Below are 15,772 nucleotides of genomic sequence, written 5' to 3' on the forward strand. Positions count from 1 at the left end.
TCATGGCACCAGTGCATGCTGAAAATGAAAAGTTTTGACTCGCATTGCACTGGAGTAGTTACTTACAGATAACTTAAGTTCTGCATCCTAATTTTAACCTGCAAATTGTACTGTTACAAAAAATATAAGCCCACACCCCTCCCTTAAAAAAAAAAAGCTTCAGAAGCTATAAAATATAAAACCTGCTGATAAGAGCTCATTGCGAAGAAGCATGGTCAGCAAGCCCATACTCTCCTTCATAAATATTTTAAGTGTTCACAAAACAGTACCAAAGAGAGAAAGACACCAAAAAGTTATTTTATATCGCCTTTCCTCCCACTTCTTTTAATAGTGGACAGATAGGAGGAGAGCAATGGCAGCTTCTGCCCAAATAATTTCATCGATCCAAACCTGATCAATCTTACAGCAGACAGTACCAAAAGGAACAAAAATGAGCCACCATCTGTGGTGTCTTCTGGGTGGCAGCATAACTAACATTTTCTGAGTGAGCTGACACTCACGTCAGAGACAAGAGATGCAGGATGGTTTAGAGAAACTTTTGTATAATTCTAAATTTGTTTTTTATAATCTATGTTGAAAGATACATTGATGCCAGGAGTAGCAAGCTGCTTTATTTTTAAAGATGCTAACAACATACCTTCACAGTGGCTGTAATTGTATCATCATGCTATGTCACCCCCTTCTGAAACTACAATTCATTGCCAGCAGTGCAATACCTGAAGTTAATTCAGAGCTCTTTGCACTTCCTGTTACTCTGAAGATAACAGAGAGCCACCCCTAACATGCATTGTGCTGGAAGCTGCTAACGAAAGTCCATGTGCACCGGGGAAGCCTAGAATACTGTTGTGGAGATGTGCTCCTTCATTTTGTGAGCAAAAATTTGCTGTGGTGGAAGCAGTAACAGTAAAAAGTCACTTAATACAGTTACTGTCCTTTCAGGAAGACAGATCCAACAGATTAATTGCTATAGTGTCATCAAATATCTGACAGATCAGACCCAAATGGCGTGGTGTGCTTACACCACCTACGTAGCATGGATCTTAAAAGGAAAGTTACAGCCTTCTTTGCTGTAAGATTTCCAAATGGGCATGTTGTGCATGTTATTTATGGACATCTGCCTAGACCTTCAGATGAACACCCCAAGAGACGTGAGCTTCCACCTCCAACTCAGCGGTGACATCTCAGTTCTCCAGTTTAACTGTTGAATTATGGATTGCTTCTGCAAACAACCAAAAGAGTGAGAAAAGCCAACAGAGAAGAACTAGAAGTTACTATAATGGTGGAAAACCAAAAATAGAAAGGCAAACAAATGTGTACAGAAGGAGAGTCAAGTGACTGAGGGACATGGAAGAAAACAAATGAAGGGAGTACTAGGGGATAAGGACACTGTGGAGATAGAGGGGAAACCACAAATTTCATCTCAATCTGAGACCCAGAAACAACATCCAAAAGCTGAGCCACTCTCCAAGCTCACTGGCTCACTCAATCCTTCCCTTTGTCCCATCCCAAAGCTTCAGACTGGTTACTGTGGTTGGGGAGCAAGGTCCCAGCAGCCACCCAGCACTCTGGAGAAGCAGAAAAAATGGATGAAACAAAGTATTTACCTCCGTTTGATGCTGCTCTGCTGACCGCTCCCCAAGCTCCCTGAGGGCTGGTGCTGGGCCCAGGTGTTCCCCGTTACTTGCCCAGCCCCATAGTTGTTGCCCCTCAGGATGGGCTCCCAGCACCCAGATTATTCCACAAAACTTCCTTCCAGCTGTAGTCATCAACTAAGGCCTCAGATTTTAGCACACACTGTCACCTATGTGGCTCTGCTTTGACAGCAGTAGTATTTCTCCATCACACAACCCCCCTTTTTGTTGTGGCCTGGTCAAGCAGCTGCTTTGTAATGAGCATTGACTTCACTGGTCTGGTTTGTCATCCATGTTAGATTAGGGCAGAGGGACACAGAGGGTAGGTGCCACTAATCTTTCCCATATGCCTTAGACTTCATTATAATGTCCATACACAGTACTTTTTGGAAACATCCATTGACCTGATTGGACTTACGAGCTGGTTGCTCAACAGACATCAAAGTACTGCAGAAAAGTTGCCCGGGGCAGAATAAAGCAGATTCCTCTGGTCTCTGGAGCCACGGGTGTCTGTCAGTATCTGCTAGTTACAGTCCACTAGCAAATAAAGAACTCATAAAGCACCCAAAGATGGGCCAGGTGTTGCTCTGTCTACAATGTCCTTTGTCAGTAACCTACTCACAACTATTGCTCAGGTCAGGGTTGACTGGAGGCTCAGAACACCGCCAGTGAAGCATCTGGTCCTCAGTCAGGTTGAATTGGAGCTCCTTGTGCTTTGGCTGGCCAGAAACCTACAGACAGCATTTTTGCAGCAGCTGTTTTGAGACTCAAGATTACCACAAAAAAGGGAGGGAGGGGAACAGACAGCGGCCAATTTACCCCTGATTGAAACCACTACTTATCATGCAAAACGCGGTTCTGAGAGCATGGATTCTGTGCAGATTCTCCATTCAAAGGGAGAGGGTAAGCCAGTTTTTAAAAACTAGAGGAAAAGGCCAGGAAATTACCATAAAGTTATTTAAACAAGGGATATCAGAGGCTAGCTTTGTAAATGGAAAGCTTATATGAGCTTCTGTAAGCCAATGGGAATAAATTTGTTTTGCCCCCCAAATATGATAATTAGCTGGAGGCAGCACCACTTTATCAATGAGAGATTTCCAAGAAGAACTTTGCAGAACTAGGAAGGAGCACAAGTGACAATAAAAATGCCTTCTGCTCTACTTTCTGTCTGACACCGAAAGAAATGCACTTGTCTGACCCGCAATATATTTATACACCCCCATCTTATGGCTTGTTCATGACTTCATCAGCAAAAGGTGTTTAGGGTTTGCCTGATGTTAAGTGGCCAGACAGAATGCATTAGTCTAGAAATGGCTTATTAAATTCCACTGTCAAACTGAAGGAGTCAATAAATACAGTGGAATGTAAGTGCTTTAATTACATAATGCTTCATGTGTACTGTTAAAAAGTTCCCATACAACGTAGTTTCAGTTCTGTTTTGATTTCTTCCTTGCCTAACGCATTACTTTCTTCTGCCAGGCCTTGTCCTACCTCAGTGTGTAGTACTGTCAGCCACTGAGTTGCCTACATCTTTTTTGGGAACTGCCCCTACTCAGCAAAGTGGGCCAAGTCATCACATAGGGATTCTAAATTCGGGGAATTCAAACCACCCATGCAGTTGAAGGATCACAAATCAACTCAATTTTTTCTAGGCAAGAAAGGACATCCTTCCAAGCTGATGGAAGCTCACTTTCCCATTACAAAATGCAAAAAAAGATTCAGTAGAATGCAGAAAACTTCAGCCATTAAAGTTATGGGATGCAAAACCCTTGACAGCCCCACCATCTTACTTACCAACTCAACAGCAATACTAAAAGCATTACCTTCAACTCATCTCCAGTACAATCAATCATTTTTAAAAACACGTCGCTGCCTTCCAGCACAGCCCCTGCTAAATTTGTACCATATAGATTCCACCATTATCCACATGGGACGATATCAGTAACTTGGATGAAATCAAGCATTTTCAAGCCACAAAGGACCAAAAGATGAGGCCTTTTTTTGTTTCTAAGAATTAAAACATAGGCAGGGATAATTTTATTTGGTTGTTGTTGCTGGTTTTGTTGACTTCTGATGAGAATTATCAGACAACATACGTTGTTCTGAGCTAGAACCACTTCAACCCCAGAAACCTATTTGTGGGTCTTATTTCAGCAGAATTATTTTCTTCTCAAGGAAATCTTAAGCTTTCAATAAAGATTTAAGAAGTCACATCAATTTTTTGGGGACAGTTTTAATTTTCTTCATCTCCTCACTTACCCTGATCAGGATTAAACTGGATTAACAGAACTGGCATGCTTTGGTCCTGTCTCTGACTGCATTCAGCTGAAGTTTAAAGCTTACGTTCACTCTACCAGGATTTTTCCAAAATGTTCCTGCTGGTAAAGCACTGAATAATTCTTAGCAATCTATCACATAAAATATTGAATTCTCCACACTTGCTCCAAAAGGATTTGCAAAAGTAAAAAACACAGGAAATTCAAACCATGTTTAAAGGCTGGTTGTTTTTTGGTGGGGTTTTTTTTCCAAGTTCCAATAGCTCTGAAGCTGAGAAAGCTTGCATTTAAACTAGACAAAGCAATGCCCTCTAGTGTTCTGCAGAGAAATCTGGTAAAAGGCTGCCCAAAGCCTTAAAAAATTCAAGCTTAGGACTGCTGTACCACCTCAAATGACATTTGACATTTTGAAAACTCACATGCAGCATCCTTAGAATTTTCTGCACATAACTGTGGCCTGCAGAACTATTTGAGATCCTTTCTTTTCCTTCCCTCCGTTGGTGATACTTGTATCATAATTTCAAATACCATCCATGGACAGTATTTTACTGTCTTCCTACCTGTGGTATGTGACAAATCACATGATACCCACTCTGTACCTTCCCCAAGTACACACAGCATTTGGTACCCTGTATTACTGACCCATCACACAACATGTAATTTTTGGCTTGAGGAGCTTTCTTACAGAGCTGCAAAGCTTAGTGCATTTTCTCACAGCAGTAGCATTCCCAAGATATTGACAAATTGCAAATAGAACTCTCCAAATTCAAGAAAGACTTAAAGAAAAGCAGTCTCACAGTTAAAAAAAATACCTGCAGAGTTCTCAAAATATTTATTTACACCCTGTACACAATACAAAACTCAACTTTGCATCGCACAAAGTACTGGAAGAGATTTTATAACTGGTGGTCTAAAAAGCAAAAGGCAAAGTCCTTGATGAAGGTTGGTCTTAAAGGGGCAGCTAGGAGTCCTTATATTTTACCATCCATTGCTCTTGAAAGACAACTGCTGGGCTCTCACCATCTAGATAAAAGCAGAAAAAAGACTGAATGGAAATGCAGTTTTGCCCTTTCTGAAATAAGGTGAAGGAAAATGAAACTGTTTATTTTTTGGCAACTTAAGGGGGACTGATACACTTAGAAAACTGCCAATACAAAGACAGCAACCCAGTCACAAATGCCCTAAGCTCTATGTGATTATGTAGCCATTTGAGGGGGCAGCAACACTTGACTTTTCAGGTGAAAGGAAGATACTGTTATCATTGGGCACAATGATCTTAAAAGGTCTTCTCCAAACGAAATGATTCTTTGATTCTATAAAGTTGCTATCTGGACTTTGTTTCTTGTCTGAACAATTTCAATAACTACAAGCAGGCCTATTAACAGTGTTTCATATTTCTCTTGGGACATTGACTGGAGCAAGGTTAATACAGGCATGGTTTCTTTGGAGGGAAGCTAACTTGGCCTGTTTGATAGGTAGCAACAGGAGCTTAGGCCTTCAGACTAGGCATTACCCTGCACCTTCCAGAGGAATTTATTTGTAAGAACAAAAAATCAGAAATACTTTTATGAACAAACCTTGTTAAACTTCTCCAAACAAAAGCCTGCCAGAGTGACTGTAGTTCTGCAAAAATTACTGGATATAAAGAAAACATCCAGGGGGATCAAACCTAGAGTAAATTCTGGACTTGATGTGGCACTTGTGAGGAGCCTTTTAGCCTTGTGTCTAAGACTGCAATATAGAATTTGGATGTAGAAGTGGGATCAAATTAAACATTGATAAAATTACATTTGAGCTAAGAAACTCCACTTCAACACTGAAATTGCATTCTCCTCAGAAGGCAATCAATACATATTCTAGCTAAACAAGCAGATACTTTTTTTTTCTCTAAATTATTTTTGATCTTGTTATACATGGAACCAAATTAAGGGAAAAAAGAAAACAGTTTAGAGACTATCCAAAAGACAGCCAAGGGAAGATATTCATGTTTGTACCACTGCATTAGGTATTAATATTTCTTAGAGGTCTGACGCAATACATCTGTATGCACAGAACACTATCCTGGAGAAACTGCTTATATATATATTAAATGTAAGGGAAAAAAGAGCTCTCAGGATCAGCTTTTTCCCTGTCACATCATCATTCTATTTGCAGGGGATAGTGTGGGGAAAGGACCATTCAAAATTCAGGGTACAAAAAAAGCAAGGGAAATATCTAGGGAAGACAGACATCATCTTGAAAACTCAGTTTCCAGCCTGACTGAACGAAATAGCTTTTCCAATTCCTTCAGTTCATCCAACAGTCCAGTGCCTTTCAGACACATCCTCACCTTCTCTGGGAAGAAGAAGAAGAACACGAAAGAAAATGAAGGAAAATGCTCCAACATTTAACACAGAAAGGCCACACACACAAATACTGTGCATTGTTCTGCAGACGTGGGAGCATTCTATCAGTGCTTCACGTGGCAAAGATGCCAAGAATGTCCAGGTAAATACTAAAACCATCTGAGCTGCAAGTAGTTTCATCAGTGAAGTATAAACTGAGCTCTTCCATTCTTCACCTTGGCTCTCTTCTTGCACAAGTGTTTTGCTATGAGTCTAGCGCTGGTGCATTCTCCTTATTTTCTTTCTGTGTCACCATCTGCAGGTACTTCAGTCTCACGGGAGGGAGCTGCTCATAAAGGTCAAATCCCATAGGGTTCTCTGCATTCAGCAGTCTGTAGTACAGCAGGTGTTTTTTCAAATTCTGAAGAAAGAAACAGTAACCATTAAACATGTCTGAAAGGAATCTAATCTTTTCCACCATCTCCAACACAACATAGCAATCTGCAGATAGTACAATTCCATCATGCCCAACATATTTAATTATATCTTCAATTGAAGAGCTATAAAAGGCAAGTTTCTTGCAATAAAATTTACTTTTGATCTGTATGAGAATTCCTCTTCTGAACACAACTCCACCGTCTTCTCAACAGCCTCTCATAAGGACTTTTTTGCCAGAAACCCAAGTGGGGTTTTGAGTGGGATCTAATAATTTACCCTCGACACTAACCACAGAGGGCCAAATGACCCCATTCTGTCACAAAAAGGATAGACTTTGGCAAGCTCCTCGAGAAAAGGAGAAACCTTGCATCAGTTCTGCTCTTTTCAGGGGAAGCATTAACCTCAGAGTTAAGGCAGATCACTGCTGTCTGTCTATTCATAGCCATGCTAGAATCATTCCTCTAGCACCTCTAACTATCCAGATATAATGCTGCCTGGACAAGACGACTGAAATACAGTACAGGAGATTCATCTAGGTTTCAATGGGCTCCGTGTTTTGAGTTTAATTACTACAAGAACTGGTTAACAGTATTTATAGACATTGCAGGCCAAAATCCTACTGCTAATCTCTCATTCTCAAATTAGCAAGGTACTTAAACACAAATTTCAAAAGCCAAATATAAGTATGTAAGAGTACCAGGTATAGAAAATTTAATTCCCAGGGGTACAAACTGAATCTTACAGATCCTACCTCATCCACCAACAGCCATGTTTTCCGCAGCATGCTCTTCCGAGCAGCATCAGTCTCCTGGGAACAAAACACATACTTTCCTTAATAGAGTACAATAATAATTTTGCCCATGAGCATACAGCACTCCAGGATGATTTGTTAATTATGACAATGAGCAGCTTGTTCTAGCAGAAAGTGCTTGAGATGGCTATCACTTGGATCCTGCCTCTCTCCTCCTTTCCCTGATCTGAATCTCGGCTGATTTCTCATCCTTCAGGTAGAACTGCAGATGAGAGGTGAAGTGTTGTTAGCACAACTAATCATTGCTAGAGGCTCCAAGGGCACGGGAAAGCTTCTGTTTGGTTACTCAAGCAAAGTGAAAGTAAAAAGTACTTTACACCTTAAGATTGCTCAGGCAGAGGCCAAGTCTTTTACAGAATCACTGAATATGCTGAGTTGGAAGGGACTTACAAGGACCATCAAGTCCAACTCTTAGCCCTGCACAAGACCATCCCCAAGAGTCACACCATGTGTCTGAGGGTGTCATCGAAACAATTCTTGAACTCTGTGAGGCTTGGTGCTATGACCACTTCCCTTGATTGGCTGGCGATGCTTTGCCTGATGCCCCCCAGGACATGGTTGGCCCTCCTGGCTGCCAGAGCACTGCTGACTCATATTCAACTTGCCACTGACCACGAACCCCAGGTCCCTTTTCACAGCACTGCTTTCCAGCATCTCTTTCCCCAGTCTGTACATACATCCAGGGTTGCCCCATCCGGGATACAGAATCCAGTACTTCCCCTTGTTGAACTTCATATGACTGGTGATTGCCCATCTCTCCAATTTGTCGAGGTCTCTCTGCAGGGCCTCTCTACCTCTGAGGGACTCAACAGCTCCTCTCAGTTTTGTGTCATCTACAAACTTGCTTAGTATCCCTTCCAGTCCTGTGTCCAAGTCATCTATGAAGATGTTGAAGAGCACAGGCCCCAAGATGGAGCCCTGTGGAACCCCACTGGTGACAGGTCACCAGTCTAATGTCACCCCATTCACTATTACCCTCTGACCCGTGAGCTGATTGCTCACCCACTGCGTGATGTGTTTATCCAGCTGTGTGCCAGACTCATTTACTGTGGGAGACAGTATCAAAAGATCTACTGAAATCCAAAAAGATTACATCAACTGGCTTTCCTTGATCAACTAGGTGGAGCTCTCTCTGCCTGCAGCTCCCTCATCCTTTCTGCTTTATTCTTCCCTCGATACCACAGCCCACATAGTTGCTGACTTCAAAAATTTATGTGGGACTGGCTACCATTAGTGCAAGTACTTCAGGGCATAATGAACAAAAGCTGCTGCCTCATACGTGGTCTACTGAACAGCCGACCAGTCCTCTCAACACAGTTGCTTACAATCTTTGTTTTTAAGTCCCAAGGTCAGTGATTCACCACGAGCCACACTGGACCCCTGCGAGAGCAGATGCAAAACCCAAAGAAGTTCTGCTATCCATTACCTACCTGCGTCGCGCTTTCTTGGGAGAAAATAAAGCTGTTCACATGAGCCACAGCCACCACGTAAAGAACAGGGCACCAGGTGTGACGCAGCGCACCAGTGACCAGTGTTCGGAAGTAGAGCCGCAGGAGGTTCAGGTTATCCTCAGGAGGGGAAGTGTATCGCTTAAGCGGCACAGGGAACTGCAACAAACCCATACAGAGGCAACATTACAATTTTTGTCAGGGTCTAAGTAGCACTTTTGACAGCACCACTAAATTCTATCTCTTGTGCTCTGCTTATACAAAAAAAACATAGTCCTGAAGTTGACAGACCAAATTTTCTTGCCAACTTACCCAGCAGAGCACAACTCCAGTATGACTAAATGTGGAAACATGGTTGATAGGGAAAATTAGTATTTGTCTATGCACTGGGCAAGGAAAAGGTTCTCACCAAGGTGTGAAATATTTATTTAAGGGAAAGGCAATTGCTGGCGGAACATGGGATGCGGTGAGCCCTTCATATACAGCCTATAAATTAGAAGGTTCTCAATCATTAGACCAAGCAGGGTGTGGCACAGTTTCCACTGAAGACTGAGCAATTTCACAGCTCCTGCCCTCCACATATACATACTATCTGCTTTCAAAATAAAGTTCAAAAGGTGTCTGAAAACGCTTATGTGACCTACAGCTGCTGGACTTTGCTCTTTAGACTTACAGTCAATCAAGCTGTAAAATGTACATACTGCTGTTACAGCCTTAAATCAAAAGAACATTGCTCTCCATTCCTATTCTATTTTACATTTCATGAGTTGGACTCTCTTCAAGGAGAATGAAAAGCTTCTAAGCCAAGAAAGCATGATTATTCTACTGGAACAGAGGAATGGCGAAGAAGGGGAAGGGCTGTGATGCCCAAATCAAGGCTGGAGAATCACAGGCAAGAGCCCAGTAATCCAGAAATATGCAGTGACATGCAACTACCATAAGCCAGGATTACCTGCTGTAACGGCACTCCAAGTGCCCGCAGGATATTTGTGTGCTCCCCAAAAACAGAGAGACGCAGATGAACATTGAAACGCTTCTGTAGAGGTAGAAGAACAAAGACTCCAAACAGTGGGTCTCCAAAGGAGACACCTTCAAACTGCTCCAGGAGACTTCTATAGAGGTCATGGAAGGATGCCAAACCAGGGAGAGGAGCATCCAAGTTCAGGGAGTCCAGGGCCTTGGGCTGGCAGTACACAGAGAGAAGGCCAGCTGTGTAGCGGTGGATTGGTGCTTCTAGAAAGAGGTCACAGCCTGTGAGGAAGACACACATAAGCCGTGCAAGTTTGGCAGCAGTAGGGATGCTCTGAAGGGTTTTATCACGCCAGGTTTCCAGCAGTAAGACCCATTGCAAGTTCCAGGTCACAGTATTGACGAGATCAAGTGGGAGAGAGTTCAGTACAGCCCCACGTGTCTCTGCATTAGTCACTTTGTTGTAGAGGCTGATAAGTGGAAAGAACGGCCAGTCTGAAGGCAGGATGGGCCCTCTGACCTCAGGAAGCAGCATTGACTGGATGAGGTAATTCCGCCCTTGGTAGGACGCTTGGGAATGCAGAAGAGTAGGCTGCAAGTGGACAAAATGAGAAAGGTAACAGGAACGAATGGAAGGTAGATTCTGATACGATTCTCTCAGCAGGGCACCACGAGTAACCTTTGAAAAAACTGCTGTCGCAGAGCCAGGCTGTGCCAGTTTTGCACTGGTACCCAGATGCAGAATATCAGAGAAGTCAGCTGCTTCTGGCCCTCCAGCTTTCCCTTCACTGTAAGACAAAGACAAACAACAGTTTAAGAAACAAACAAGCAAAAAGCCCCCCTAAAACACCAAACAAATAAAACAGCACATAAATTCATCTTTACAACCTTCCTGGAACAGGAAGAGTAGCATATGCACAGCACTGGCAACACTTTCTACAGCATTCAGGTACTCTAATATAGAATGCTCATAAAGCACCAGCTATCTTGGTATTCATAGGGAATTCACAGAACCACCTTTGGAGTTAGCAACACTGAGGCTGTGATATGAAAAACCTCCACACGATACCAGCAGTCTGGTGTGGAGGCTGAAACCCCTTTTCCACAGAGGCAGCCTACTTACTAACACAGATGTCAGGGTGTTGAGATGAAATACTGTGTATCATATAAGGCCTACATGAATCAGTAAGACAATTCTCAAAACAGTAGCTTTGCAGTTGGCAGTGGAAAGGTCAGGGGAACCAGACAGATTGTCAGAAACTGTGTGTGTGGAGGGTGTTTGTCAAATCCATATGCCATGATCTCAGACCAAACACTGACCATTTTGCTGACCAAACAAAAAACTAAAGCACCACCACACAAGCATACAAACCCACTCATAAACTTCATTAAGTTTTTCAGGCTATGTCAAATTCCCATTTATTTTCTAGAATTGCTACTCTCTAGATGGCAGATGCCAGGCCTTAGTGAAAATCAGTTCTATCAGGAATCACACAAGCCTTTTCACAGAGGAAACCAAAAGAAACCGGGCACATTTCTCAACATTGGTACACTAGAGAGAAATATGCAACCATATTGTGCTTGTCTGTTTAGAAGGCTCAGTGCCTGGAGAATAACCACAATTCAAATACGGGCCCTGTTAAAGGCCAGAAATTATGACAAAATTACAGTGCCAATGTGGTTTTTTCCATTTTCCCCAAGTTTTCCCATGTACCAGCCTAGAGAAAGGAAAAAATGCAAAGCTTACGGAAGAAACTCTGGATTAAAGGCAAGATCCAGTAGGACCTTGTGAGCCAGATGCTCGCTCCCTGGCAACAGGCGGCTTAGCAATGCCATGGCAACACAGTGATGGAGTGAGGCATGCTGGGTGTAATTCGGACAAGTGCCTGCCTGTACAGGAAACAAAACAACACATAAAAGCACTATATCATTTGTCAACAAAGACAATCAATGAGGACAGGAGGGTCAAACAAGACACAAATGTTGCTGGAAAGTGAAAGACTGCGGCAGACTGCAAGAGTTGTCAGCATTCATACCAAGAGATCTTTCTCCTTCCCCTGACTGCCTTAGGTAGTCAGACAGTTTTTTAGCAGCACAGTTGAAAACTTTGTTCTTACTCTATCCCAAAGACAGGCAAAAAATATTTTGCCATCTAAAGTATTTTGGAACTAAATCCCCACATCAGTAACTGTAAAGATGTTATTTGCTAATGGGGCATAAAAGTAACCTGAAGAGTCGCCAGACCTAAGTCAGACACAAGAAAGAACATGGATGTGAAGACTGGTTGCCAGCAAAGTCAATTCCTTGGGTGAAAGAAATGAAAGGACTAAAAACAATACCATTTTCTGAGCCAATGCTAACACAAAGTACTGCAGATGATATTCATGGCGTAGGATCCATGCAGATGAGGGAGTCACAGAGGGAGGTCCAGTCTGCCAGCTTTGATGCAGATAATCCTTCAAGCCTCTGAAGCCCAGCACAGAGCTGTACTGTAAAGGAATCACAAGCAGGGGTACAAATAAGACAGTTTGTGCTTGGAGGAAAGTAAAACATAGCCCTCTCCAAGGCTTACCTCCTACCTCCTTATATGAGAATTCCTGTTGGCTACTCCAAAAGGGATATTTAAAAACAGCCTGATAAATATCTGCTTTTCTGCCTCTGAGTTCACCTGCATCCATCATGACCATCCCCATCACAGGTAACCAATGGTCACTGCCTGCATAGTGCGTCATAAGGCAGAAGTCTGGCCAGGGGCTTAAACATCTTTTTCTCTTATCTGGCCAGATATTTCTATTAGTATTTACCTAATTCAACACAAGGTGACAGGAAGGCTTTGAGAAAGCTTATGCTAGGTACTCCATCTCTCTAGGGCTCAGTCATTTCCTCCTCAGAGTCTGTAATCTTCCATAACTCACTCATTCTACAAATTCAGGACAACCTGAAGTAGGAAGGAACCTCTTCAGTCACTGTAGCAGTCATTCCCTTATTTAATATTATCCCATTTTCCTTTGTTATACATGCTTCAACCATGCCTCTCCTCCACTGACATTCAAGCTACTTATTCTGCTTAGCCAAACAACAGTTACTCAATTTTTCTCAACATTCTTTATAAGTCCATCCTTTAAGTGCCACTTGTTCTATAATTCCAGCTTCCTGGCGTCCAGTTGATATTGCAATTCAAAGACGAGATATTTTTCAGATCCTCCTCCCACCTGTTCTGAAAATGGGGGTATTTCTCTCTATAATACTTAAATAGTTTTAAAATAAAAATGCACAGCAATTTGTTTTTAACAGTCCTTCTAACATCTCTTTTAAGCCTGGAAAGATAGAAATACTAATCTCCCTCACAAGTATATCATCATTCACCTAGAATTTACAGTGAAATTTACAGTGAAAAAGTCTTTTCTTACCTTGCTGGTCAGGTCCTTGTGAATATCAGTGATACTATTGATGAGAAACAGGAGGGCAGTAAGGAAGGGGAAAGGTGACTTGGAGCCAACCAGGCTCAAAGGAGGTTTGCCTCCAGTGCAACTCAGAGATGAAATGCTGATGACGGATTCTGGTGCCGGGGAACAGGACAGAGGGTTGCACAAAGCAGAACACGGCCTGTGTGAACAAATAAAGAGAGAGGGGTCAGGTCAAAAGCATTCATACTGCTGAGGAGTTATCTTGTAAGGAATGTTACTTTCTATCTCAACTGCACCACACATTACAGTAAAACAGAAGCCCTGAAGACTGTGCAAGAAAAAAACTAGTATCATGGTTAGTCCAGTAAGCACTACTGCCATACAAGCTAATGCCCGTGAGCTATCACGAATTCTTATCTTCAGCTAAATTGGTCACAACGAGCAGAAATACTGATGCAGTGACGCATCTCTGATGTCAAGCATTTGGAAACACCAGACCTTCGATTGAAAAAAACCCCACACATTTCCCCACATACATATGCAAACCAGGCTATAAAGCTGCCCATCCACTCAAGGCATTACAGTAACAACCTTGTAGGCAAAGCCAAAAAGCCTGATTACAACTAAAATTGACATGGCAAAAATGCTGCCCTTTATGTGCTCATGAAATGCATATTTTTAGAATCTTTTCAGTAGAAAACTAGCTTTAAGGTACATAAACATGACCATGCAAACCACTCTTGGGGTGCATGCGTTCTCTGCAGGTAAAACTAGAACTTTTCATACCAGCAGTGCTTGTGGGCCCCACACTGGATAAGCCATGTCTGTACAGGCAAGACCGCCACAAGGAAGAGCGACCACAAGCATGTTGCTCAGTGGTAATGGGGCAATAGGAAAAACCCTCTCAAAGATCCATATTGTTACTCTGTGACAGAAAACAGTTTGCTTAAATGCATGGTTCTTTCTACCACCGGCATTACATGTAGGAGATGCATGAATGCATCTGGAGCTCATGGAGTACCTTGAACTCCTGGCCCTAATCTGCTCAGAAAGTTTAGACAAAATTGTAAAAATATTCAGGCAGAGATTAACTTACTCTTCATTTTCACCAGCCAATGTTAAGAACAGCGTAGGAGAATTCTTGCTGACGGGTTCTTATAGTCTGACCTAACCCACTGTTTTCAGACCCCAAGGACAGGCAGAAAAGGGTCTAACGAGTGCTCACGTTGGAAGCTTTGGTGCCAAGAGCTTCAGACATCGGTTCCAGTCATGAAAGAACATGGGCCAAACTGTCTGGTGACCATTCAAATACCACTTAAACCCAAAAATTTCAAGTGTCCCTTATATCAGATGTTCTCCGAAGCAGATGGATTTCTCCCTGATTACCAGGCCTTTTAGGTTCCCACTTTCCTGTCCAGAGGATTGATCACAGCCTAGTAAGGAGGCTCCCTCTACAGCAGAAAGACAGAATATCTGCAGTGTTTAACTGTTCCCAGAATCAGAGCTCATGTTATCCCGGTATGTGGCTTTTCACTTTTCCACAGGGGCTTTCAAAGCCTTAGCGAAGCTCTGCAGGAGCCTGAAGATGTGAATCTAGTAAAAATATTTTATATATATAGCATCACACAGAGCACATACACACCCCCCTCCTCACATAAGAGGGACTCAACTAATGTTAGTTTTTTTTTAAAAAAAGCAGTGAAACCAAAGCAGAATCAAAGCCAAGAGTGACTAAAATAATCTGAAATGGATATGAAAAACACAGCTACATGGTAAAACAGAGATGCAGCAGCATCTCTGAGGTAGAAAAGGAGGAACTGAAGAACTTCTGTGGCCATCATGCTTTTTCTGTGAGGGGAAAGAAGACAGCAGTGTGTAGAGCCCTGCTGCGCTCTAATTCACACTTCTGGGGCACATAGGTACAGGGAAAAGAAATGGGAGGGGGGAGAATTGTCACAGTGTAGAAATGAGGCTCCCTTAGCTTCTGGCAACAGCATCTTCGCAGTGAAATGGTTTTACCTGAGCAAGTCCCACATGCTCTGTATGGCTGGCTGGCTGAGAAGGGGCTGCAGCACCTGAGATGTCAAACGTTCCAGTTCCTCTAAGCAGTCAATTGGATTGACTGATGGCTGCAGAAGACATGGAGAAACACAGGAAAAGATGGTGAATGATGAGTGTCTCCCAGTGAGGACAAAAAGATAGATTTGTTTAATTGCTTTCTCTGTGTTTATTCTTTTTTGGCCAGACCACATCACCTACAGAGTGGTACTGCTCTAGCTTAGAGCTGGCCTCACTGCTCATAGTGTGGAAGCTGAGAGCTGGCACCTCAAGGTGTTCTCGCACTCAAGTATTGAAATGCATCTCAGAGATTCTTAATTGACTGGAAGCAAGGTATGGGATCCATGGGATCAAGATTCCCTAAAAGAAAACTTGGCTAAAGCCCCCTCCTCATACCATCTACATCTTTC

General features: G+C 42.6%; 1 protein-coding gene across 9 annotated transcripts in view; it reads right to left on the reverse strand.

Moving 5' to 3' along the window:
• Positions 1-4,725: 4,725 nt before the first annotated feature.
• Positions 4,726-15,772, reverse strand: part of RPAP1 (RNA polymerase II associated protein 1) — a 41,635-nt gene continuing 30,588 nt past the window's right edge. For 7 of the 9 annotated variants that reach the window (XM_064658081.1, XM_064658080.1, XM_064658083.1 and 4 more), the window contains 8 exons: positions 15,324-15,433; positions 13,308-13,503; positions 12,237-12,386; positions 11,645-11,787; positions 9,881-10,685; positions 8,911-9,087; positions 7,421-7,477; positions 4,726-6,652 (listed from right to left, as the gene is read on the reverse strand). In XM_064658081.1, coding sequence (XP_064514151.1) covers positions 6,497-6,652; positions 7,421-7,477; positions 8,911-9,087; positions 9,881-10,685; positions 11,645-11,787; positions 12,237-12,386; positions 13,308-13,503; positions 15,324-15,433 — 1,794 coding nt within the window. In that variant the 3' untranslated portion in view covers positions 4,726-6,496. The remainder of the gene's footprint in view (positions 6,653-7,420; positions 7,478-8,910; positions 9,088-9,880; positions 10,686-11,644; positions 11,788-12,236; positions 12,387-13,307; positions 13,504-15,323; positions 15,434-15,772) is intronic. The other 2 variants (XR_010431270.1, XM_064658084.1) reach the window with 2 other exon arrangements.

The sequence above is a fragment of the Pseudopipra pipra genome, chromosome 6 (assembly GCF_036250125.1).
Source record: "Pseudopipra pipra isolate bDixPip1 chromosome 6, bDixPip1.hap1, whole genome shotgun sequence".
Classification (NCBI taxonomy): Eukaryota; Metazoa; Chordata; class Aves; order Passeriformes; family Pipridae; genus Pseudopipra; species Pseudopipra pipra.